Raw genomic sequence first — 27,163 nt, 5'->3', positions numbered from 1 at the left:
GGTTGTTTTCATCACTCTGTTACCAACGAAAGGATGAAAGTCAGGTGAAATTATTCCCTCTTTGGGTAGTCTTTTTCAGACTGATGTTTGGACCTCTGTGCATCAGAAGACAGCTTTTCCAAACCTTAGAAGCTTGATTAGAAGCATTAGGAGTTGATGGTCAAACTTCTATTTTCTGTGGAATTTTTTGCTACAGTTTGGAATAATTTTAATCCAATTCAGCACTTCACTCTGAGACAGTCAGTATTTAATGAAAAGATCGGAAACACAACTGTTAGCAGCAAGACTCACTGTTAATGACAACCACCTTATAACCGCTTCTGTGCTTCTAATTCAGTTTGGTGTGGAGATAGAATTTGTTAATATTACTGTGACAGTAAAGATCTGTGAATGTGTTTTTGTTGTTAACTTGAAGTTTGTTTGTTTGTTTGTTATATATTTGTTTAGAACTATTTTATATTTCTAGCTGTCAAATCTGAATTGCAGAAAGCTAAAGAAAATTTAGATACTAGTTTTTATTCTTTTAGAATATGAATGTCTATAAAAGATAAATGTGTCTTTTATATTTGTTATAACATTTTCATACAAACTCCCTTATAGCAAGGGAGACAATGTCATACAAATGCGTATGAGATTTCAGGTAGAATATCTTGGTATTTCTCTGAACTTACTTAATTTCGTGAATCTTGATTATTAATGAGAGACATTTTTCCATGGGATTTGGTGGAAGAAAAAATCAATAACTGATTTACTGTTACCAGTTTTAATCCAACCGTTTGAAGCCTGTATTTAAAATGTATTTTAATATTGTGTATAATTATATTAAAACAATACGATTAACTCTGGAGAAATGTATAAATGCAAGAAATGAGCTTTATGATATTTCCATTATTATTTTTATTAGGTCCTGATGGTGCAGTTAACTCTGTTGGCTGGAGTCATGACAAGAAGTGGTTAGTTTCTGCATCAGAAGACAGAACTTTAAGGGTCTGGTCAGTCTGCAATAACGAACCTGCCCTAATTTTGGTAATTAGAAACTCCTGTCAGTTTGGTTCACAGAGGACACTGTTTTGCACTTTCATCTACTTCCATTTTAACAGCTCTCTGGAAAGAACATACAGCCTGATTTTCAGAGCTACTGAGTGGTGGTGATTCAAACTGATACTATGATCTGGGTGGTCTCCATTGACTTCAAATTAGGCTTTTATCATGACAATTTATGAAAAGAAGAAAACCAATCTTGGTAGACAAAACTAGTGGGCATGTCTAGAAGTTTTGGTCTTATTTTCTGCTCTCTATATTCTATTTTCATTGGCTCAGTTCTGCTTGACTTTATAGTCTACTCCCTAATTCAAATGGAAGTTTAGAGTATGAAGCTAGATTGTATTAGATTCAATTGACTACGATACTATTAACTTTACTGCAAACTAATTTAAGTAGAACGAAAACTTTATTTTGAGATTAATAGATGTCAAAAATAGGAAGGGCAACTACATAGTAGGTTAACCTCCTGGCATATGGTCAGGATAACAGGGAGACTATGCCTTAACACCAGGAATCTCAGACAAAAAATATTCAGTATCTTAGAATCCATTCTTAATAATTTACTTTGCATTTCAGGGCAAAGAGAAGTTCCATAAGACTGTACGCTTTGCACAGTTTTATTTTATAGATGCATTTATATTGCTGTGTTGTGGAGCTGAATTTCATCTATTAAGTTTCCATCTAGATACAACCAAGGATGACCTCAAACGGTGAGTAAAATTTCTCATTAACAGACCACTGAAAGTATTTGTACTGTTTGAGTTTGATCTGGGATTTTTTGGGGCATGGGGTGGTGCAGGGTGGAGGGCAAGAGGAAAAAAATTGAACAAACAGTAAAAGCTAATTGTAAAAATATCTTTGTTCTGGCAGGATAGAAAAAAAATTGAAATGTCAAATAATTTTTTATAGTGCATACCTTACCTGGTGCAAATACAGTTTTACTATTACTGTTACCATTTGGGGCCTTCTGAGCTTTACTTTCTGCCTGTTTACATCTTAGTGTGCATTAATGTCTTAAGTTACATTTGAGAAGCTATTGCAAATCTTTCTCTTCTGGGAATATTTCTATATACTTTTTCTTTCAGAGACTCCAACATAGAATCATAGAATCAGAATCATTTGGGTTGGAAGGGATCTTTAAAGGTCATCTAGTCCAATCGCCCTGCCGTGGGCAGGGACATCTTCAACTACATCAGGTTGCTCAGAGCCCCGTCCAACCTGACCTTGAATGTTTCCAGGGATGGGGCATCTACCACCTCTCTGGGCAACCTGTGCCAGTGTCTCACCACCCTCAGCGTAAAAAATGTCTTCCTTCTATCTAGTCTAAATCTACCCCCCTTTAGTTTAAAGCCATTCCCCCTTGTCCTGTCGCAACAGGCTCTGCTAAAAAGTTTGCTGCCATCTTTTTTGGAAGCCCCCTTTAAGTACTGATAGGCTGCAATAAGGTCTGTTTTCTTCCTTCTCTGTCAAATGGAAGCAGATCACTTTCATAATCTTCACTGATCTTCCAACTGTTATACTGTACCTAATTACTTTTCTTATTAGCTTATTTTGTCCCTGTGTTTCTTCATTGTTAGGCATCCTTCTTTCTGACTTGGAATAAATTCTTTTATTAAATGTCTGATATACCTTTTCTGTTCTTTTAGTTTATAATTGGAGCTAAAACTATCCTTATATCCTTTTGCTAAGTTTCTCTGCTCTTCATTTGCTTTTACTGGTTTTCAGCAGTATTTGTGTATGTAAGACTTTATTACATTACATATATATATATGCATGTATATATGTATATGTTTAGACATAATAGCATTTAAAAAAACCTTGAAGAGATATTTTTCTTTGTCTGATGTTATGACTCTTTATTTTGAGTGGAATGACAAACAGAATTAAGGTTACAACACTGAAGTCTGTTAGTTGATATTGTGAATGGTGTGTCCTGTCTGTTCATGGTATTAAATAGTACTGGGGTGCATCCTTAGATGGGAGAAACTGGCCTATTTCCCTGGTAGTTTTGCCACTAGCTTTCCTGGACTGGGGCATGAACCTGGTAGGTGCAACTTCACTGAAACTTCAAACAGTCATACAGGAAACAAAAAGAGAAAAAATGCCAAATTATATCACTCTTTTAAAATACACTTTTTTAAGAACAGAAATTCCTTCTTATAAAGAAGGAAAATATAAATATAAAAATATATAAAATTTTTTATAATTTCTTATAAAAGTAGCTAATGGATTATGATCTAAGTTCTGTTCAGAAATTCTTCAAAATGGTTAATAAATTGTGGTTTTCAGTCACCTGCTTGGTTTTACAGTTAATCCACTGTTACTTGTGATTTTTTACCTTCCATTTCTGGTCAAAATCCTTAATGGAGGGTGTTGCTGTGGCTCTTATTCATATTATTTTAGTCATATACTCTATGTGGAATGGGAATATAGCAAATAGATTTTTTTCCCCCTTGACTTTCTTTTCTGATAACTGGTTCTACAGAGATCTCTTGTTCTGAAGTGCTTACCCTGTAGCAAAGTGCAGTAGTACAGGAGGAACCTGGAAGGCAGGAAAAGTGATTTCTGCTCCCAGTTTTGCTTGAAATCTATTCATAGCGTAAACAAGTAATATTTGGAAACTGAGGCAGGCAACTGCTTCTCTCATACCATTCTTAACTCTTCAAATTTATACAGGCAATCATGGAGGAACTTGAAAAAGAAGATGGAGAACAATATTCTGATCTTTTAGATCCTTCCCTCTTCTGATTGCTTTCAGCTTTAAGATATAGTTAAAAATATTTCTTTCCTTCTATTCATGGGGGCTTAGGCTTTAGTAAGGAACTTTTCTTGTAGTATATGATGTGCTGGTTCTAGATAGCTTCTTTTTTTTTTTTTTAACAAATACCCATGCCTCCTAGAGGAAAGCATCCAGTAACCTGAAGAAAATCCATACTGCAGTTACTGTTGTGGAAGACGGGTCTGAACTACTTTCAAGCTAGTTAGTTCAGAAACTAAAGGTACTATGGAACTTGATGTAATTGTAGAACCCACTCAAACAGCTTTGCAAGGACTTTGGCACTGAACTTCGCCTGTGTTCTGTGTGGCTCCAATTGCTTTGTTAGAAGCATATAATATCCTGATTTAAAGCTGTTAAAGTATGTATGTAGGGTTGTGCTTATAGCAGATTTTTGTTATTACCATGCTGTCAGTATTTCTTGATGCATTAACACTAAGTCAAAAATATGCAATTAGACTCTCTGGGATATTAGTGTAATGCCAAAAGACCAAACACACTATTGTAGACATTACAACAAATCCACAAACCAGTCTGAGACCTGGTTATATATAGCTATAAGAAAAGGTCTTAAGGGTTAATTTGCCTTGACTTTTTCTTGTGAATTCCCTCCAGTTCATTGCCCAGCTTTTCTTTCTTTTATGGAACACTGCATCATTCCTTTTGTTTCTCACAACTCTCTCATTCTGCCTTCTGAGTCAAATTTGGAAGAATGCTTGAAGGTGCTAGATCTAAGCATGCTTTATACCCTTAATTAGAAAGGCATGGCAATGCAGTCTGGCTAACCAATAGATTGCTACTGTATTTCAGAGGTGTGGACAGTAGAATGACAAATCATATCACTGTTTCTCTGTGCAGAGTTTTCAGAGAACTCCCCATAAGTATTAATTAACTAAGCATCACAACAACTTAATTAAATGGTTAAACATTGGTTCAGTTTTAAAGGTGAAACTGAGAAGTGGAAATAAGAAAAAGAATGTTATATTCCTTATTGGCTTATTTAAACATATCCTTATTTACAAATGCCATAAAGGAGGTTTATTGCAGTTCTGGGAATAGAATACAGATCTCCTGACTTCTGCTTCTATGATTAATCTCAAAATGATTCACAACCTAAACAAATTTCTTTGCCTTCTCCAAAATTGCTAACTATTGAATTTCCACTCTCATCAGCAGTTGTGCATGCTGATATGAAGTGTAACTATTTGCTTCTTAGTTTTTTTTTTTTTTAATTCTCTTTAATTTACATAAGAATTTGAGCAGAACAAAACATCTATGGGTTGTTATCTCATTTTTATAGTTTTATGTGTTGTTTTAAAGATCAGCATGAGCAATTTGAAAGGAGTTTAAAAAGGAGAAAATTGTGTTCCAGTAACAGAAACAATGCCTTTTAAAGCCATTATATTTAGCAACTGTTTGTAGTAATCATACATACAGTAAGGGAAGTAATGATAAAATATCTACTCTGATGAAATGGGAAACTATACCAGCAGATATTATAGATGGAGAAAGCAAAAGCCATGGTAAGTGGGTTTAAAATTTAGCATGCTAATGATACATAGGAGAGTGTTCATTTCAGGTATGTCTGGAAAATTAATGTTTAACAGCATAATTATTTTCACGCAAACCACTTTAAGCCAGTTTAAACTTCTTAAGTAAATGGGCTGCACAGACCTGATTCAGCAGTATGATAATAAGAATATTCTAAGCTTGGTTCCTTTGAGCTTTAGCCATTAGATCAAAGAACTTAAACACTCTTCGTTTTTTGTCAGAAACAGAATGGAAACTAGATGAGAAGTACATAAGTCATAAGATGAATTCTAAGAACATTCTAACAGCAACCATCTCTAAATGCTTTACATTTTCCCGTGCTTGTCTTTTCTTATGTCTAAGATTCATTACATAGGGTCAGTGAATGACATCCACCCTCCTCTGTAGTGTAAGAGAGAATATTTTTCAGTTATGATGAATTCTAAGCATTCCAGAAGATGAAGTGATTCTTTTCCTTTTCATGTTACTGATTTTCTTATTTTACTGAACTCAAGGCTGTGTCTGGAAATGTATAATGAGGCTACTGTTTGAAGATTAATTTTTACAGTGCATATATAAAATATTTTTAATAGCCTGAAACCTTGTGGTCTGTTATACTGATGATGTTTGTGGTCTGTCACTTAGTTTTGACTTTGTCATGTGCAGCCATTTTCCTTAAAATTTTAAATGTCAGATCTGCATCAAGCTGTTTTTTTGGGAGGTTGTTTTTAGGTGCCTATTTGTCTTCTGGTTTTAACATAGTAACATACTTCCATACATTGAAGTTTTTTGTCTATCATCAAAATGGTTCTACTTTATCTGCGTTTCCTGAAAAATGCTTTCAGGAAAGGACTTCAAAATCTGCTGGAAAGTAGACACATCAGTCTCTTCAATCACTGCAGGAATTGTTTGTATCTTAGAATCTGGTTTTATATTTTATTTCTGAAGATATACCAGTCTCCTGAAAATAACTATATACTGTAAATGTATTCCCCAAAAATTATTACATCCCCAAAGTATGCAGGATAGAAGAGATTACAAAGATTAGTCATTTACACTGTTGTCAGAATTCTAATGATTGAAAGCATTAAAGGAGGACAGAATTGTAGTTTTGAGTATATCAACACAAATGTGATTTTATTTGGATACCTGATCTATAGGATTGTCAGCTGAGATTATGCCCTGTGCACGGAATTGGAGACCTGGAAAAAATGTAATAAGAAGATATTGTTCATCCATTTTTTTGCCTCCATCACAAGCTTTTCTGTGGCTTGAGGAGGTGTTGGTCTAATTTAGACAATTTTTAGGGCGTGTTTATGCTACAATAGCCTCCCCAGTTGACTTGTGAGATGGAATTTTGCCTATATTGACTTCACACTCCTGGCCTTCATCTGTGCAGCATTTTCTAGGGCTTGTAGTGTTTCGTAATAGCTGAAAACAACTTCACAACTGTCTGTGACAGTGCGTTCATATTGGAAACCCTGCAACAAAGGAATTAGCTTTGCTAATGGCAGACTGTCAAATTTATCTATGGAAAGTGGCCAGATCTGAGATGGAATTCTTAATCTAGTTGTATATAATTTTATTTTCAGAACTCATTTCTGATGGGAAAATAAAAATATTTTTTTCTTTCCTTTTGAAGATTTCTTATCTTATTTGTTATTATCTTCTTTTTTTTACTTACAAAGTAACCCTTGTTATATTCACAGAAATCTGTTGATTTTCTGCAGACAGAAGCACAGTTATTTTGTTAAATGTGCCTTCTTACTGATAAGTCGTAATATCTTTCAACAATCTAAAAAGCTTTTCCTTTGTGTGCTCTTCACACCTTTGTCTTGGTAAACATTACAACACCTTCTGACCTTTACTGGATTAATTCTTCTGACTAATTCCTCAACAAGCCCTTTGTAAGATATATAACAATCTTTTCTATAGCAAAAAGGAAATTATTTTAACTTAAAATGTAGATTGTGCACTTTTGCTTACATTTCAACATATATTTTTATTCTCAAATTCTGTTCTTATAAATTACAAGTGAGTGGCACTTAAGCTTTTGTCTTGTGTCTGTTTGAATTATGTAGTACCTGTCTTCCACAATCTGATTACCTACCTTCTGTGTTGCCTGTTAATTCTTAGTTTATGGAGGTATTGTTAAAGCAATAAAAAGGTAACCCAAATGGTTATATAAACTTTAGTCTCTAAGAGGCAAGAACTAATGCACAGCGTCCAGCTCAGTGTGTCCACAATGCCTGGCTGAATTTTAATTGACTTGTGCTTTGAACTGAATGTGTATAGGACATGTGGCAAATGCATTGTGTCCAAAAAAATATAAGGTCTTAAATATACTAAAATTCCTCCTTTTTTGCTAATGGGTACTCTTGTTCTATTTTTTTTCCTCCTTTACTTTGGTTCAGTTTTGTCCTAACTTGTATTTCATGAATCTCAGTTTACTGTGTTGGTTGAAGATTTGCTTTCTAGGTGAAATTCTATCTGGGAAACACCCTGTGAGGTGTTTATCTATGTAGCAGACTGCACTGTAGAAGAGAGATACTTCAGCTAACTCAAAACTATTGTTCTTGCATTTGGGAGCAATTTGTTTCAGTAAGCCTCTTTCAGCATGGTAAATTAGACCAGAGGAAGCTTAATGCTGCCTTCATCATATTGTTCCTATTGTCTCAGTCAGCTTATTTAAAGTTAGCTTGGATATCTTTACCCAAAAATGGAGATAAATCAGCTGTTCCTGAAGTCTAGAGCAGTTTATTTTTGTAGTTTACTTGAATAAAATACTTCTGGAAACCATAAAATGTTCTTGGATTAAATTGCAAAACACTGTATTTTACCTTCTGCTTCACCATCGCTGCAGAAGTAGCTCTAATGTGTACCTGGAAAAGCTCAGCAGATCATTGTTTGAGAGTAACAAAGAAAGGAAAAGCAACTCATTAACCATTTTTCTTCTGAACTGATCCAGCTTATAAACATATTGCTTTTGTCAAATATTCTCAGATTTGCAAACTTTTAGCATTGTTGGAAAGAAACAGTAAATTATTCCTACAAGTGTGTCATGCATGGACTTTTGTATTGTCATTAGACAGACATGCTAAAATGGAAGTATAATACTTACAGTTACATTGGAATTATTTTACTGCATAGAAGTGTCTTAATTTAGAATATAATGTAGAAATTTTGAGTTATTGCAGTGTGTTGACCTTCACTGGCAGCTAAGCCCCCACCCAGTTGCTCACTCACTCTCCCCCAGTGGGATCCCTCAGTGGGATGGGGGTGAGAATTGGAAGGGCAAAGGTGAGAAAAACTCATGGGATGAGATAAAGACTGTTTAATAAATGAAGAAAAAAGAAAAAAAAAAGTGATGCAAAAGTAATCGCTCAGTAGCTCCCACCAGCAGACCGATGCCCAGCTGGTCTCTGAGCAATGGCTACTTTCAAAAAACTCCCCTCCCCACAGTTTTGTTTCTGAGCTTGGCATTAGACGTTACAGAATATCTCTTTGTATAATTCAGGTTAGGGGTCGTGGCTATGTCCACATCTGACCTCTTGCACTCCCCCCGCCTACTCACTCTGGGGGCACAGTGAGAAACACAGAATAGCTTAATGCTGTGCAGACACTGTTCAGCGATAGCTAAAAACCTTGTGTGTTATCAACACTGTTTTGGTCACAGATGTAAAACAGCATCATACAAGCTATTATGAAGAAAATTAGCTTCACCCTAACCAGACCCAGTACAGTTAGTAACCACTCTCTTTATATTCCTTAGGTGACTTCTATGGAAATCACACTCTTCTTGCCCAACATATCCATATCCATATCCATATCCATATCCATATCCATATCCATATCCATATCCATATCTGTATCCATGGAGGAATGTTTTCTGTTGACTTTGGTGGATTTAAGATCAGATCCATGATGTCTGTGCTGACATATTTCAGTAAACAGAAAGATCTAATCAGACTGAATCACAACACAGTTCTGCATTGTGTGATATAAATAAGTCTGAAGCCATTTTAGAGGGTTTGGCATGTCTGCAACATCTGCATGGAGCTGGAAGATATCCCACAGGACAGTTTATGTTGGGAAGCCAAATTTCTTTGATAGTGTGTGATCAGCCCCTTGTCCTGTTCCCATCTAAGTGGAAATTATTCTTTCCTCACTATTTTCTCCTCGTTTTCTTTCTTATTGCCCCTATAATCAGCACATGAAATGCTATACTGAAACTAGTGGTATATCTGGTTTTTGATCATAGCTACTTGACAATTTTTTTTTCTCTTCAACATTTTCAGTATACATACAGGATTATTTTAGTGTTTCATGTTGATAGAAGATCTATCTTGGGCATACGAATATCATGTTTCTTTTCATCCAAATGAATTTTATTACCAAGTTTTTTAATAGAGTTCAGCAATGAGTCAAAAGGTCTGTGGCTTTAAATTTTAATAATAAAAGAAAGCATTTTGGTTTGCTTTGTGATTCCAATGGAAGTTTACTGGTGGCCACAAATCATAACTTATTTCATTACCACTAACATTCATTTGATATTTTTTGCAGATACAAACAGAGAAGTGTTTGCAAATTGGTACAGAAATTTCCCATGGCTTCAACAATGGAGATTACCAGCCTTTCAGCAGTAAATGATTTCTACTCTTGTATCCTTTGTATTTCTTATTTTCTTTATAGTTCTTTGGACTTAATGACATGGAAATAACTTCAGTTAAAGTAATTAGCATTTGATTCTTTACTACTCTTTTTCTATTAGAGTAAAAATGCTGTATTTTTTTGTGATACTGAACTTCAGCCTTGGACAAATTTTTTAGGACTGTAAGACTTTTGGTGCTGCTGATAGAGTGCTAAATACAACAGAGTCTTGAGATCTATTTATCTGTCTTTTTTTCTGTCTATATGCTTTTGTTCCTTTAGATCAGTTTAACTTTAACACAGACAACTGTACAGATATTGTACTTACAGCTGGCAGCAACCGAGCATTGGAAGTTTTTGACCTTAATGCAGGCTGCAGCACAGCAGTGATACCAGAAGTTCACACTAGATCAGTCCATCAGATCTGCCAAAATAAGGTATATACTTTGCTGAATTGTATTTGTAGTACCACTACAACTCCATCAACAAAGAAATTGAAGGCTAATAATACAATTGATAGTAATCGATAGAGTTTTTTATATGTTGGGGAGGATGGGCAAGGTCATAAGTCTGTGTGATAAAGTCACCCAGATCTCATTTGTTCTGTAGTGGAAAGCAGGGAGCAGTGAGAACGACTGAACAAGTTTGCTATTAGAGAAGTATATATTACCCTTTGCCTTACTTGTGCCAGACTGTAATACTGTAGTTCAGCAGGAACTTTTCCTTATGTAACTGTTCTCCTCTAAAGTCGAATCTGAAGTTGTCTGATTTATTCTGAAACTTCAGAAACAGCAACCAAAAAAAAAAAAAAATATTACTCAGTACTGCAATAGAATAGTTGACTTAAAACCCCTCATCCTTGCTCTTTTTTTCACTTGAAGATTGACTTGAATGTTTGGAGGTCTTATGATACCGTATATGCTGGAATGCCTACTGCGTTAGGTTTGGTTGAGTATGGTTCTTCATTCTCAGTTGGAAAGTCCTTGCTTCTGTGGGTTTAAAACAGTTCCTTATTACTACTTTTGCATAACTTTTTGTGGGTTTTCCCGAGAGATGTGATCTGGTAAAACACTTAAAATCGTGCTAACTATTTCAGTACTATTTGTAACACACATAGACTTGAAGTTCTGGCTTTTCTTTTTGCTTGGTCAGCTTAGTGGCTTCAGGTTATTTAATCAAGGAAAACTTTAAAGCTGTGGGCAAGTATTCACTTGGGAAAAAACCTAGAGGTATGTGGTATAGCAAAGAAAATTGACCATTTTGGGGGAAAATGGTAGATCAAGGTTCTCTATTTTTTCAGTTATATAATATTAATACTTTAGATAAGTCAATAGGAAAATTACACATCAACTATGCAGTTGTATAGTTTAAAGCTGTTAGAGTAAATATAACTCAGTACATTTACATTAAGATAATATGCTAAAACTTTCATAGACTTATAAAAATATGCAGAATGCTGTGTGTAAATTACATCCTGTTTAAAGTGGGAAACACATTGGAATCTAAGGTTAGGTAGTGATGAGGGGTGGAGCAAAATCTGTGGAGTGAAACAGTTGATGCTAAAGATCCAGTGCCTACACAACAAAACTTATGAAGGCTTTCCTTTGGACCAGCCCTAGTCTTGTCTTGTGGACTGAATGCTCATTAGTGATTGCAATATGTATATTCTTGAAGTGCATTTTCTGGTTTAGATTCATTCAAATCCGTTCCCATGTTCCAAGACTGCTTTGCGATGCTACCTGGACAGTAGTAAGTGGGGATGATCAGATTTGTTCTTTAAATAAATAAAAAAAGAAAATCTATTTAGAAGGTCTTGTAAAACAATAAGGAAAATATGTTCCAATTAAGTGTGGGAGAAACCTGTTAGCAAATTATTAAATACATAGGATATTCTAGAAACATAGGTGAACATCATGTCATTCTGTTATTTCTGGTTTTGGACAGCAGCAGCTGTAAGCAAGTATATATAATTTGTAATGTAATGACTTTGATTTTAAATTGTTCTTTTGGTCTGTTCTAGAGATTGTTTGCAAGAGTTGGCAATGTGTGAAATTCATCTCAACCTGCAGTGTACTTGATTAAGCTTATTATATCATTTGGAATATGTTCTCTTCACAGCAGACATTGTCTGATGTATAACAGAACATTTATTCAGTATTCTGAATCTTCCTCCAGAAGAGTTTAACAGGAAATATTGCAAATATATATATATAGATGTATATTCATATAAAAGAGTTGTCTGCTCTGACTGTTATAAAGTATATCTCTTAGAAGATGATGGGGTGGGACACCCATTTTAATGGGTGTCTGTAATTCCTGTTTCCTTTTAGAATTTTAGTACTCTAAAAGTGAAAATATATTTAGAAGATAATAAGCATTGCTATGTCTGTGTGACGTATTAATCAAGAAGCACAGACTGGGAGTGAAAATTAAACTTGTCATATTACTTGTATGTGCATATAAGCTGCTGCTAAATCTGTTTCTGTAAAGATACTCAGATTATCTGCATGACACTACAGAAATTTAGAATGCGCTATAGGGAAATGTTCAGAGGAACATTCAAACATTTAAATATCAGCTGAATCTAACAGCTGGTTGCCTTACTCTCTTGTCTAATTTTGAAAATCTCTCTCAGTGGCCTATTAAATAAAATTAATGTAAACGTCTTCTGTCTCTCAAGAATCAAAACCCCCTTGTTTTGCTTACCAAAATCTGCAGTAATTCCAATGAAGCCAGAGTAGAATTCTTTATAGTTGCTCCTCTTGAAATCTGCCCAAAATATACTGGCTAAAATAATTGAATTCCCCCTCCTCCCTGCCCCCACCCCAATTCTTTAATGACTGTAGGTGGTCAGAACCATCACTTTACATTTAGTAGAGTATAGCACATCCCTTGTTGCAGTGGCAGTTATCAGTGTGATGAAGCCTTGATCCAGTAATGGCATGCTGAAGATGATGAACCACCCTACTGAATCATTACTTGCCACAGCTTATCTTTCTTTAGTAGCTATGTTTTGAATCTTCCTGACTGTTATTAGGTTGTAAAATCAGACTGTATCCTTGCCCGAGATCTGCAGTCTCTGTACAGATGTAAGTACAGTTGTTGAAAACTTGTCCCTTATCTGAAGCTTGAATTATGCAAGGTAATCTCTGTTCTTGTTAACACTTTGTGAAACATTGCAGATGAATGTCGAGCACCTACTCATACAGTGTACATATATAGAATAAGTACATGGAGTGTTTGCTATTGTAGGCTAGCAAATTGCTGCAGTGATCCTTCTTTTCAGGTGAGGTGTGAATCTGGTGTTGGTTCTGCCCATTCTTACTGACTCTTCTCCCTCTTCCCTGGAGACAAGAACAGTGGCAGCAACCAGATGGGGCTTCCAGCTCATCTTCTATCTTGTCACTCTTCTCCCTTTCTCACTGGCAACCTCTGTGATGACTGTACTGCCTCAAGCTTCCTGACAGTTTGCTGGAGCTCCAGAATAACCAACCTATGGCTGAAGCCTGCTCCTCTGATCCTGTGCCGCTTGGCCAGTTTACATCTCCAAACCTATTTCACTAGTTGAAGCTAGGCTGTATCTCTCTATATCATTACAGGTGCTCTGCCTCTGCAGCTATGAGTCTTCACTTCTCCACCCCCTACAACCTCTTTCCTTTCTTCTCCTCTCGTACCTAATTCCATCACTCTAGTAGAATCCTGCCCCCCTGCCCCATACTGTTCCAGCCATCCACAGCCATGTAGAGTACTGTTGTTCCCAGAGCTCCTTTGCCCCGATTATGTCTTTCCTTCTCACCTCCTTGAACCTCAGTGTCTTGCAAGGGTCCAGAGGAGACAGATGCAAGGACTGGAAGAAACTAAGTTTGGGGAGGTAATGGCCATGAGGGAGGAGAAGGATGCAGGGAAGTGCAGAGAGCGGCATCAGTATAGCTCACTCCCAGAAGGTTGGGACTTCTGCTTTAGTATGAAGAATAATTCCAAACATCTTTAAATTAAATGCAGTAGCACAGTTAGAAAGTCTTCCCATTTTAAACTCAGCTTTTAATGCAAAGGATTACTTCAGAAATGAAAAATTCAATAGTATAATGATGAAGAAAAATTATAGGAATTGCAAGGAAGCTGGGGAAAAAATAGTTGTTACTGTGACGCCGAGCAGAGAGAAATGTAAGAAAAAAATCTAGGCTGGTGAATCTTTAAAGACAGTAGTTTCCATATTTGCACAAGGTAAGAAGCTGCCCTATGTTGTTACATGTTTAAAGTGACATGAAGAATAATGAATACAGTGAAAATACATCTGCACACTAGCATCGCATCATCTTGGAAAGTATATATTGCTGTACTTAATCTTTCCTTCTTTATCTTTGTTAACCATAAGAATAGCCAAATACCTTAACACTACCCTGTTTGATTTGAAAACCTTAAATTGCAAGTGGTTGAAAGTACCGTATGTCTATATATACACTGTACATATATGTATGCAAATAGATATATAAATATTTTCACAATATACCTTTCCATCTATAGTATTTCAGTGACTTGATTGTGTTTTCTTCAGGTCTTTCCTTGTATTCTACAGAACAGTATTTTGTGTTGTGAATTTTTGTTATTTTGTCAACATCAGGGAAGGGAAATCAGAGCAAGAATGTAGCAAGCATCTCTCAGATGGGAGATAGATATTCTGAAACTTATAAGAAGGCCATTTTAGAGATAGACTTATGAGGCTGTGACAAATTTAAAGTATTGGATGAAGAAAAACAGTAGAAGGAAAAGAGGAAACTGGGCAAAATCATGACAGAAAAAAACTCGCCTAGGGAAGAAGTTGTTCTGAGTAGGGTGCTTACTACCAGATTCTTGTTTATATATTTGTATTACTTGTGGCACAGTACTTCCCATTTGTCATCTACTTTAGATTAGTACAGTTATTTAGGATTTGATATATAAAGAACCCTTAGTCCTGGATCCAAAATAGTGCAACTTAGCTTACCGAAGTCCAGGAGAGGAAACCACAAAAGACATGCCTAGCTCTTGAAGCTCCATATATGATTAAAGCTTACACAATTAAATTGCTTGCAGAACTTTAGGCCTTATACTGCTTGCTTAGAATCTCTATAATCTTGATTTAATTGAACATATTAATGTTTATTATTCCAAACCTCAGTGTATTTTTGTTTCCTTAAAAAGCATTTTGGCACCAAATTCCCCCGAAGTGCTCGGGGCATACGATGTAATGACGATACAAAGATTGTTTTTCTTTGTATACAGGTTCTTACAGCAGTAACAAAACTAATTAAGCATCCCTTCTAAAGGATTTTAAGCCTGTGTCCTTTAATATCACCTTCCAAACCCACCACAGTAACTCCAATTTGACTATTGTGTTCTTTATAACCTTTGCCTCCCCACCACATGCACTTTCGGTTTTGTTCCCTATGTTCGCTAAACACTCCTCCCCTATCACAACCTTATCATCTTGTCATGTCTTTATTACTAGTTGACTGAGAGGTGTGCCATACTGCATGCCTGTTCCAAATTACTCTTGTGTTGGCCAGTTAATGGCTTGTCAAACAAAATCACTTTCCTTAATGGCTGTGCTGGTTTGAATTTGCATCTGCTAATTAGTCATTTACATGTATCTTGTGGAAACGTAATTATCATAAGACCTTTATCTCTCTGTCAGATTGGATTTAAATTGTGAAACAGGTTAAAAAAATTCTTGATGGGAATCAGCAGACAGTACAGTTGCATAAGCATCATTTCATCAGGAAACTGAGCTAAATACATGGTCCTGTGAAGATGATGTGGTGATGCTGCTGCAGGTTCATGTAATAGCTTAATTTTCCGTGTTTGCTTAGGAGCTGAGGGAAAGAGGTTCATTGTTCTCCTCAGCCTGAGGAAACTGGTGGAAATCTCCCACTTTTCAGTGATAGGCTGGTGTTGAGGGACCCTTCACTCTTTTCCCTGAACCTGTGTCTGGTTTCCAGACCCTGCTCTCAGAACTGCTTATGATATTTTAGCACAGGGTGTTACTAGACCCAAGTGATGTCATTAAGCTCCTTCTGAGGCAATGAGCAAATGTCGCTCTTCTGGCTGTAGTAACTTCACCTCACTCTGATAAGTAGTCCTTAGCCATATTATACCAAGCCTGACAAGGCGAATATCCTAAGCTGCCAATAATGGATTTACACTGGCAGTAAGTTGTTTTATCAATCAGTGATTTCCAACTTGACGATTTTGGTTTGATACATAAGATCACCTAATGAAAACTGCTTATTAATGATTATCAAAGTATTATGTGACTTTTCACGGTCCATTGCTTTGCATACTAACTTTTAAGAAACGTAGTAAAATGAATTGACTGAAATATCAAAATTGTGTTCCTGTCTTAAAGTTTAGGAACCTCTGAGATACAGAAATAGATGGCAATTTGAGATCAGACCACAAAGATTCAGAGCTTTAGAGTTAGCAGTACGTTTGTAGTGCTGCAAAACATATTCTTTGAACAGGAATCTATTAGTATCAACCACAAATATTTGGATGATATTATGTTCTGCTAGCAAACACAGTTATAGATTACATTAATTTTCAGAGAAACATCACAGTTTCTAGTTCTCTGCCCAGGCCCTTTTGTTTCAAAATTCGTTGGTCCATTAATTAGGAAATGTACATGATGTGAAGGCTGAAAAATGTAATAGGAAACTCAGAAGTTTCAGTCAGTTAACTTTTTCCTAGCCATAGTGACAAACCTGTCTGAAGGTATGTGCTTGCCTGGAAGATGTGGAGTGTTTTCCGAGACATCTATTGATTGATGCCTTTAGCAAAAGTCAGCTGCACTGTTTGGATGATATCAGTGATGTTCATAGGAATTAGTGAATGAGATGATAGGGAGTCTGTTGAACCATGTCCTTCTTGGGGCCAAATTTTATGTGGAAGTTGCACTGTAGTTAGTCTAGAGAGAAGCTGAGAAGGGATTACAGTAGTGGATGAGGAAGATGATGGGGCATAGGCAAGTGATTTGTCTGTCAGAATGAAAGAATATAGTTTGAAGAGTATGTTGGAATATGCTACTTTTTGCATTAGATTCTCATAAATTATAGATTATCATAAATTAATGGACTATAAAAACACAAAGGGATAAATAAAATTCAGCTTGCATATTGTCCCAGCTAGCATATGTTTTCTTGTCTTCTACAGCAATATTCAGTAGCAAATGTAGTTTGAAGATACAAATATAGCTTTATATTAGTAAAGCGCTTTATATTAGTAAAGTATATTACTGACAAAATGTCAGGGCAGGGGAGGAACAAAGGGATTACACTTCTTCTTACCTGTATTACTGTTAGTGTATTCTAAAGTAAAGGAGTAGTGCATGAAGTAAATGTGTATGTGTCTGTAGAACTTTTTATATTGGACTCTATGATCATTACTGACTGAAGAAAGGGGGGATGGTGAGTAAAAGTTTCAAAAACAGAAAAAGAAAAGGTGCTCTGTAACTTTTAATGAATACTATCCTTTGGACAACTACTGTCTTTCTCTTTTACAATTACTCTTTTTTTGTAGTTAATAAAAAACACAGCTAATGTGAGAATGTGTAGACTTTGATGGGAAATTTGTTGCGCAGTGCATTTTAGTTCATCTGGTAGAGCAGACTCTGGTAATCCTTAGTTTAGGAAGGAAACCTGCTTAAAGCAAAAAAAGAGAAAGCTCCTACAGTCTTTTTAATGCCAGGTGCCCCACTTTGTCTTGCCGTTTGGGGAATTCCATTGACTAAATACTAGAGCATTTTCCAGCTATACGCCAGTTTTCATAACAAATAGAAGATTCCTGGCAGTCAAGCACTGACTGCAGGAAATGGCCTTGAGGTTTCTGTGATGTATTCAGCCAAATCAAGAATGTGAATGGTGGGGAAAGCAAAGAAGGAGTTTTAACTGTTTATATTTAGTTCTCTGGAGAAAGAAGTTTGTAGCCAGCAAAAAGGCCAGGATTTGCCAATGTGGATGTTAAAAAATCAGAGGTTTAAAGATAGACTGGATTTAATTATTTAAAAATGCAAAGCCAAAATCAGTCCTGCTATGAATGAATGTGGTTGCTACTGAAGTCAATAGAAAGTGTGCCCACTTATGCCAGGGCTAAACATGGCTTATAATTAAATGTTGGATTACTCTGGTTGTCTGTATTATGTTGTTTGACTTTGTCAAGATAGTTAATTCCATAAGGTTTTATATTTGTTCTTTTCTTGTTTCTCATGTAGATGAAAATTATATTGAACAATCTGAAAAAAGTAACTTTAAACTAGAAATTGCTAGAATGTTCCCAGCTTGCATTATATATATATATTCTGCTTTAATGTGCACATATTTTTAACTGAATAGTCATTCTCTGAATGATAGTCTTCTAATTAGCTGGTGGAATTTATGATTTGCTAGTGAATGGCCATAAACCATTTCACATTTGGATAATTGATCAATATTTTGGGTACATCTATGAAAAAGTATAAAATATTTAGTTTGTCTTGACAACATGAAACTTCCTCGACGTGAAACTAAGCAATATTAGTGCCTGGTATGGTTTGCTGCCCCCCAGTAATAAGAAAGTCTTGAACGAAGATAGAAAATATAATGTGAACCTTCCTTTAAGGATCTGGGAAAGTATTGAGGTCTTACTGCTTTTAAAGGGTTTTGATGATGGTAACCTCAACCTTTCCTTGAAGACCTTGTAATGACTGCAAACAGATGTGAGCTTAAGGTAGGGCACATTATAGGGAGAGGCTTTTGGAATGATAGTTTTTGAAGGGCCACCTTCTGAAGAAATGATTAATAGTAACCATATAGGATAGGTCCAGGAAGTTTGTGTGAACTGAATCTTGTTGGCTACACAAAGCCAAATAATACTTCTGAAGTTCTGATAAAATATTGTTAGGAGTAGCTGAATCCAGTAACCCAAAGGAGTTGAGGCTGCTATGGGTCCAACCAGTAGTGAGGCTGAGCTTGGATACCCAGTTGGCACATATATACATATACACGCAGCTGGCCATACAGATCAACAGAGACAGAAACACTCAGCACTCACACAAACACAGACATCACCAACAGCCTCATCCTCTTCCCCTCTTTGGCTGATTGGGATGAAGGTCCATTAGTGGGAAATGTATACATAAATACAATGTGTATCGCTCCAGAAGCTGGGCTTAGACACAAACAATGCAGTAACTGGCCTTGGATCTCTGCAGTCCCCAGCTGCTGGCACCTGGGCATGTGAACCCATGTGTCTCTGGCAGCTGGCCTGGACCCTGGCTCTTCTGGTAGCCGGCTCCTCCAGATGCTTCATTCCCCAAGACACACACACATACCTGGCTCCCAAGCCACTTCACCTACTTGCTGACTCATCCAGCTTGAAGTTTGCTAATGATCACATACTGGCTAATGCATCCTCACTTGCCCCTCACTTGCTCCAGTTGTTTGGACCACAGACACTTGGTCCAACTTTAGTTGCTGGCATTTAATTTCACTCACTCCATTCTCTCCAGTTTTTGGCACTCAGAGCAACAGGCTGTCTGATCTATGGTCCCGCTCCAGTTGGTGGCATCCAGACCCTCAGTCACTCCAGGACACACAGGCCTCTCGTGGTCCCCTATCCAGTTGCTGACTCTTAGACCTTCATATATATGTATGCTGATAGAGTAGAGAGTCCCTTCACCCAGGAAAATAGTTAGAAATGGAGTTTAACAGGAAGACAAGAAAGACTGTGCTGATCAGTTGCAGGGCACGGCCAAATGCACTGGCCAGCAGTCTGTTTACACACAACCGGCTCCTTTTATTCCCTTTCCCCTCTATTTTCCCCCACTTGTTCTTCCACAAACCACTTTGATCCTTCCCTTTCCCCACCCTTATTTCCTCCGCTAAACATCCCATAATGTCTTGTGCAATGACAAAATGATCTTCCCCTGCATCCCATAATGGATCCCATACCCTGATAAGTAGTAATCCCCATCAATCTGTGAGATGACCCAGAGAGCCTTTCCTGTTGACTCATCATGGTGGATGTCACCCCTGGACCAAATGGCTCACGGCTGTCCTGGGACAACACTGAGAGGAGCTGAAGCAGTGCTCCATTTCTCTGACTGTGTTATGGGGGTTCCTCCACACGCCAACTTTCCTCTGTGCTCCTTTGTGTGCGTGCAGACAAGCTTTTTATCACATAACCTAACAAACATTTATTGTTTATTTTTTGAATGGACTAAATTCTTCACCGAGAGGGTGGTCAGTCACTGGAACAGACTCCCCAGGGAAGTGGTCACGGCACCAAGCCTGTCAGAATTCAAGGAGCGTCTGAACAACGCTCTTAGTCATATGGTTTAGTTTTAGGTAGTCCTGCGAGAAGTAGGGAGTTGGACTCAATGATCCCTATGGGTCCCTTCCAACTTGAGATATTCTATGATTCTATGATTCTATAAATATTTAGCACCATGAGAACAGTTACCTGAAACTGATTTCATATTTTACAGGGGTCATCATTCAGCACTCAGCAACCTGAAGCTTACAATCTTTTCATGACCACAGCTGCAGGTGATGGCATCAAACTGTGGGATTTAAGAACACTAAGGTAAGGCTGAATTAGGTACCTCGGAATAAAAAGCCATGCTTTATCTTTATTCAAAATTGTCATACTTGCTGTGATATACCAGTAGAAATTTGGATGTGGAATCAGAACTACAGTCAGGCCTTTAAAAAAGAAAATTAAAGGCTAATTGGAATTTACTAATTTTAAGAGACCAAACAAAATGCTGGTTCCTCAGTTGTAGTTAGTTATGTGGAAGCCATTAAATGGTCAAGATTTATCACCCATGTCTTACCTACCTTTGTAGATCTAATTGTGTATATAAAATAGTATATTGAACTGAATGCTAATGGTATTTCCAAACCAGCATGTCATTACTGCTAAAGGAGGTAAAATTTATGATCCAACTTTTAAAATACAAATGTAATTGTAACAACATTATTACAAATCATGTATGTAGTGCTATAGATTTGCATAATATGTTATCATAAACTCAGAATAAAATGCTACACTTTTTCAGTGTACAACCTTTCAGTGTTGTACTTGGGAAAGCTGTGGGACAAAGGGAGAGAGGGGCGGGGAGGGAACATTGCTCATGAAAGGAAATACTTGGGGCAATCTCTGTTGTGCAGGCTAAAAGAATTATGTTTAAAAGAAAAGGGGTTTGGACAGGGAGGATGTTTAAGTTTTAAAGAATAATTTCATATTTACTTTGTGTGTATGTAAACATATATTTATTGAAAGATGTAATATTATTTTTCTAGTACTGAATTTTCTATTTAGGAAATGCTTAATGATCCTTTCATTTATTTCCATCTTTCTGTGGTAAGAATACATTAAACCTATAGGGGGCATATATGTTCTTGCCAAAAGCACTGCTGTGTTACCTGCACTGAATGTCAGAAAGTAATGAAACTAGAGACTGCTGGGGTTGGAATCTGTTACCTTCTTATGTTTTTCTAATAAGCGGCTCAAGCTGTGTTGCTGAAGAGTAATGAAAAAGTAGAAAGCTTTTCACAGATCACTTATCTGTCTCTTTGTTTCTAAATACTAATATAAGTAGAGCAGGTGAATGGTAAAATAGTTAAAGTGTAAAATCTGGGCAATCAATTAAATGAATATGTCCTGGGAAGAGGGGAATAATTTATGTATGTTCTTGCTCTATATTTAATTTGGCAAAGTCGTCATATTCTAGTGTCCACTGAGTTCTATTAGCCAAACTTCAAAAAAGTAATTCAAGTCCTTAATGACACATATTTTAAGGGTGCTTATTAGGTATTATGTATATGTGTGTGTTTGTTGCACATTACACAGTGATCAATGGTCGTAACTGTTGTGGAGAAGAAATAGAGAAAATAAATCATTATTTTTCACTTGCTAGTAACTTTGAGGGACCCCCCCCCCCATTTTTAAAAATGAAATTTTCTCTCATTGCTCAGACCAGAGATTGAGTCTTCTGTATTTTAAAATCTATTCTTGGGTTCTCATAAGGAAGAAAACTGTTCACTTTTTCCTAATGTGTTCACCAGGTGTTTTTCACATAAATAAATTTGAAATGGCTGAGTTTGGAAAGCTCTATCTGAACTTGGAACAAGTCTCCACTGAAGCCTTAGGTCTACTATACAGTTACACAGACTGAAAACTTCAGGTTTTTTTTGTTCATAGGTCTTGTCCAATCAAATCCAGTCCATCCCTTGCACTGTTGGGTGCTTACAGGAGAGATTAATTCCTAAACAATCTTATGGTGGGCCAGTACCTTTAATCTCTTAAAGTTGCTGATTTGTAAAGTTGGTGCATCAGCCATTACTGTGTTTTGAATGGTCCCTCTGGAATGGCCTCTCTTTATTTCTGCTTTGGGTTTGCCAGAATAGGGTTTGTTTAGTGAAATCTTTGTCCAGTGTTCTTGAAATATAGCAAAGGTAAGTCCACCTTCTCATTTATACTGTTTGCAGTGTTGTGGGTAGTAACAATAACTGCAAGATCTCAACTTTATTGTTTTTTGATTTTGTTCTAAATATTTGCCCTAGACATCCACAGTGAAAACTGTTTTGCTTTTGTTTAATCTGCTTGTTGCCCTTAATGAGTTCTATCCATTGTTACTTTATTTAATAATAATGTAAATACAAAATTCTGATTAAATAGGAAAAAAACCCTCCAGCATGGTGCTCTTGAAAGCTGCAGTTTTAATAATAATTTTCAGAGTAACTCTGCACAATTTCCTTGGGACTCTTAGTTGTTTTATTCAATTTCTTTGATGATGGTTCCTTTTTTTAATTCTTCTGACATGCATTCCTTTTCTCATAATTGACTAAGGAATCATAGCAGAATGCTCAGGTTCTTTTTTGATCTTTGCTTAGAGTAAATCCTCAGACATGTTATCCTGGCCTGCAGCTTTATAGGTTTTGAATATATTGATTTTTTTGCTCTGAATTTTTCCATTCAGTCTGTATTATCAAACTACATTTTTTTTTCCAGTGAAAATTCATTTAACTTATCTTTTCTTTTGTTCTTGAAGTTGATGAGAGTATTTTGCAACTTCCATTTTCATCATCCTTACTGGATAAAACTGTGAATCTGTCTGTCTCTTTCACTATTGATGGTCTGGAGGCATTCCAAGATTGCTTCAGAGAGTGCCAGAAAGTCTCATGGGTTCCTCTGAAGGTGGTACAAGAAAAGGCATTTTAACTTTCTGATGTTGTCAGCCAACCTCACACAGCCAGGCCATCTTGCCAATAAATGAAGGAATCTTGGACACTGCTAGTGACTTTTGGGTTTACTCAGACTCTTGCTTCATTTGCTTTGAAATGCATGGGTTTGTAAAGTTTCATCTGAAGATTTTGAATATTTTTATACTTCTCCTGCATTCTCCTGATTTATAACTGTAGCTAAGAAAAGCTCCAGACAATCTACAAAACAGACTTATGTATAAAGAACCAAGGAGAATAGATCTTTTTGGAAGAAGAACCAACTCTGGCTACTCTTCTTCCAGGTTAGGATGATGAACTATGAGGCTTTATGAATACATGCATTAGGGTAAGATAATGACCTTTGACCAACTTCCAAGACATTGTGAAGAGCAATTTAAGTCTATCTTGTCTAAAAGAATGGCTATGTGGAGAACAAGTAAAAATACTTTCTCTTGGGTCCAAGGTGGAAGCAGTAAACACAGGAGTTAGACTTAGGTGCAATGGGAATCTGAATGAGAAGAACATTACAGTTACCAGCCTCCGGATTATCAAGAAAGAGTCAGACAAACATTTAACTATCAGGAGGTACAAAAGGTTGATGCATGCTTATAGTTTTTGAAGGAGTTTAAGTGTTCTTTATGATGAAATTTTGTAGACTCTTAATTGTCTGTAAGACACAAGAAACTACCATTCTACCTGCTGCTGCTGTCTCTCTGCTGAATGCATTTTAGAGACATCACAACTCATTCTGAAATCAGGAATCTAGCAATGATCCATAGGGATCTGTACCTATTGTCTCCACCACTTAATTTTAATCTTTCGAGAAAGTCTGGATTGGAATGACAGAAGTTGGTGAGTCCTATACATTGCCCAGATTAGATATATCAGAAAATTCCAATACACTAAACCTCCTTATCTGCCAGTCCTGACTGTGTTTAGTGACTATGTTCATGAACATACAAGGCAGTGAGAGACAGATATATGTCGGCATCCCAGTGCTGTAAAACCAATGCATAGAAAGAGCGTAGAAACTTAGGAATTAAGGAAAATTCCATTTCCTTACACAGTAAACCCATAAGAACCCAAAATGGCAGACTAGACTAAATACCAGCTGCTTTAATATGTTCATATGTCACTTAAGTTTCACATGACAGTTTTAAATTCTGTTTTACCAGTCTGGATCCCTTAAATTTCTCATTTCTTCCCACTTGTAGATTACATAATTCTGTGCATTAAAACATCCAGAAGAAAGGAAGTTTTTTTCATTCATTATGTTAGGAGGAAACTATCAATTCAAAGTGTTGTCCTCCTCACTTCGTTAAATGCATTTAGAATATTGACTAAACACTTAGTTGTAGCACCAGCTCACATTCACTGACAAAGTTACGTGAATTACCCTCATCTTCATGACTGGCTGGTATTGAGAAAAATCAGCTGTCCAGGTTTCTGCAGCAGTAGTTTGCTGTTTCCCTTGCATGATTCATTCCAAAGAGTCATTTTCCTAAGAGAGGTTCTAGAATGTGTAAGCTTTTCTTCCCCAAGGCGGATTTCAGATCTTCTGCAAAGCTTTTAGGCATTGATGTGGACCTTCCTTGCTCATCAGTAAAATGTGGCTAAAGTCATGGTGCAGTAAAGCTTCATCTTTCTTTGTGACACTAATTGTATGGCCTGGCTTGGTCTCAGATTTTCAGATGTATCTTTACTCAAGTTATAGACTGCACTGTGAGGGCCCTGAGTGCACCACTGGGCCTTAATTGCTCTGACCAGCCTTGGACCCCCACCCATGCAACTCTCTGCTCCTTGCTACAGGCACTCCATTTAAGCTCAGGCCTGGATATTTAGTCCTTGCCTGAACTATGTTGTCGGTGTACCTGTCTCAAGTCCTGCCTCTGGCCTTGTTTTCTGCATGGATCTTGACCTACCTTCTAGGTAGTTTGCCTTGAGTTCTGTCTCCAGCGGACCCATGTTGTAGTCTTGCCTCCAGCCCTGTATCTGACTCCATCTCCTGCTGTTCCTAACTGGACTCCTGGAATGGACCCTGGACCTGGTTCATCACCTCACTTTTTCTGGGACTGTCAGTGGACCTTGTTACCAGCACACTACTCTACCCATCCTATTCAGATATGGTGGGACGGTGCCCTTGTCGGTGAGGACACTGTGCCATGATCACCATTGGCTTCTCACTCATTTTCCCTTTTGTAGCAGCCCTGCTCTTACTGCACTCTGACATGCATATTCACCATTATATTTATTTCTCACATAAGGTACATAGGTCTGCAAAATGCACATAAGGAATGCCTTGTGATGTTTTTATTTTTGCTTCTGCCACAAAAAAAAGTGCTGATAAATTGGTCCTGGTAATTATCAAGCATGTGATCCATGTAGTTAATTGGAACCCAAAAGCTGATTAATGTTCTAAGCAATACTCCTAACTTGAAAGTAATTCCTTCCACTTCTGAAAGGGATGGTAACATAGGTAGTATATACCCAGCTCTGTAATGTATTATATAAACAGATTAAGATAATACAAGGTCAATACCTCTGGGTATGGCAGGGAAGCCATGCACTGAGGAATTGGCTAGATTGTGAGCACAGTCAGCATATGAATATGCTGATCATTCAAGTTAGGTGAATAATTGAATAAAGATTTACTGATTTTGCAGAGGTTATCCCATAGAAACATTTTTGGTTGAGTGAAGAGCTGCTCAGGTCTTTTCATGTTCTATGACATGAAAAAATACTTTGTCTCTGCTCTTATCAGCCATTGCCTTCCCTTTGAAAGAACACCACCTGCATCAACAGCAGACTTAGAATCATAGAATCATAGAATCATAGAGACAGTGTTTGGCAGAATATGAGATGAAACAAGGCACAAGTTGTCTTTGTGGTGTTTTTTATATGTTGCCGTACAATACCTATTCAGTAATTGTTCCTATCTCTAGCTGACCAAGAAGATAGTTTCTCTAAATTTCTGAGGAAAAGGCCCTTCAGAAAGGGCAAGAAGGAGGACCTAGGGAACTACAGGCTGATCAGCCTCACTTCAATCCCTGGGAAGGTGATGGAGCAGTTAATCCTGGAAACTATTTCCAGGCACAAAAATGACAAGGAATTAATCGGGAGAGTCAGCATGCAGGCTGATCAGCCTCACTTCAATCCCTGGGAAGGTGATGGAGCAGTTAATCCTGGAAACTATTTCCAGGCACAAAAATGACAAGGAATTAATCGGGAGTAGTCAGCATGGGTTCACCAAGGGGAAGTCATGCTTGACCAATTTGATAAACATCTATGATAAAATGACTGGCTTGGTAGATGAGGGGAGAGCAGTGGATATTGTCTACTGTGAATTCAGTAAGGCTTTTGTCACTGTCTCCCATAACATCCTGATAGAGAAGCTGATGAAGTATGGGCTGGATGAGCAGACAGTGAGGAGAGTTGAAAACTGTCTGAATGGGAACCTCAGAGGGTGGTGACCAGTGGCATGAAGTCTAACTGGAGACCAGTAACTAGCAGTGTACCCCGGGGATCAGTACTGGTTCCAATCCTGTTCAACATCTTCATTAACTGGATGATGAGGCAGAGTGTAGCAAGTTTGCTGGTGACACAAAACTGGGAGGAGTGTCTGATACACTGGCAGGTTGTGCTGCTATCCAGAAGGACTTCAACAGTCTGGAGAAATGAGCTGACAGGAGCCTCAGGAAGTTCAACAAGGGAAGTGCAAAGTCCCCTTGGCACCAAGTGCAACCCCCAGGCACTAATATATGCTGGGGGTGTGACTAGCTGGAAAGCAGCTTTGCAGAAATGTCCCGGTGGACACCAAGTCAAATATGAGCCAGAAATGTGCCCCTGCAACGAAGAAGATAATGATGTCCTGGGCTGCATCAGGAGGAGTGTTGCCAGCAGGTTGAGGGAGGTGATCTTCCCTTCT

At 37.2% G+C, this 27,163-nt stretch overlaps 1 protein-coding gene across 1 annotated transcript in view; it reads left to right on the top strand.

Annotated features, from left to right (window-relative positions):
• WDR27 (WD repeat domain 27) overlaps positions 1-27,163 on the top strand; it is a 179,157-nt gene that overhangs the window by 28,619 nt on the left and 123,375 nt on the right. Inside the window, exons 17-21 of the mRNA XM_019472702.1 lie at positions 905-1,026; positions 1,621-1,754; positions 9,914-10,011; positions 10,316-10,437; positions 20,499-20,596. Coding sequence (XP_019328247.1) covers positions 905-1,026; positions 1,621-1,754; positions 9,914-10,011; positions 10,316-10,437; positions 20,499-20,596 — 574 coding nt within the window. The remainder of the gene's footprint in view (positions 1-904; positions 1,027-1,620; positions 1,755-9,913; positions 10,012-10,315; positions 10,438-20,498; positions 20,597-27,163) is intronic.

Source organism: Aptenodytes forsteri, unplaced genomic scaffold, assembly GCF_000699145.1.
Source record: "Aptenodytes forsteri isolate BGI_AS27 unplaced genomic scaffold, ASM69914v1 Scaffold132, whole genome shotgun sequence".
Classification (NCBI taxonomy): domain Eukaryota; kingdom Metazoa; phylum Chordata; class Aves; order Sphenisciformes; family Spheniscidae; genus Aptenodytes; species Aptenodytes forsteri.
This window is presented reverse-complemented; position numbering and strand designations above follow the sequence as displayed.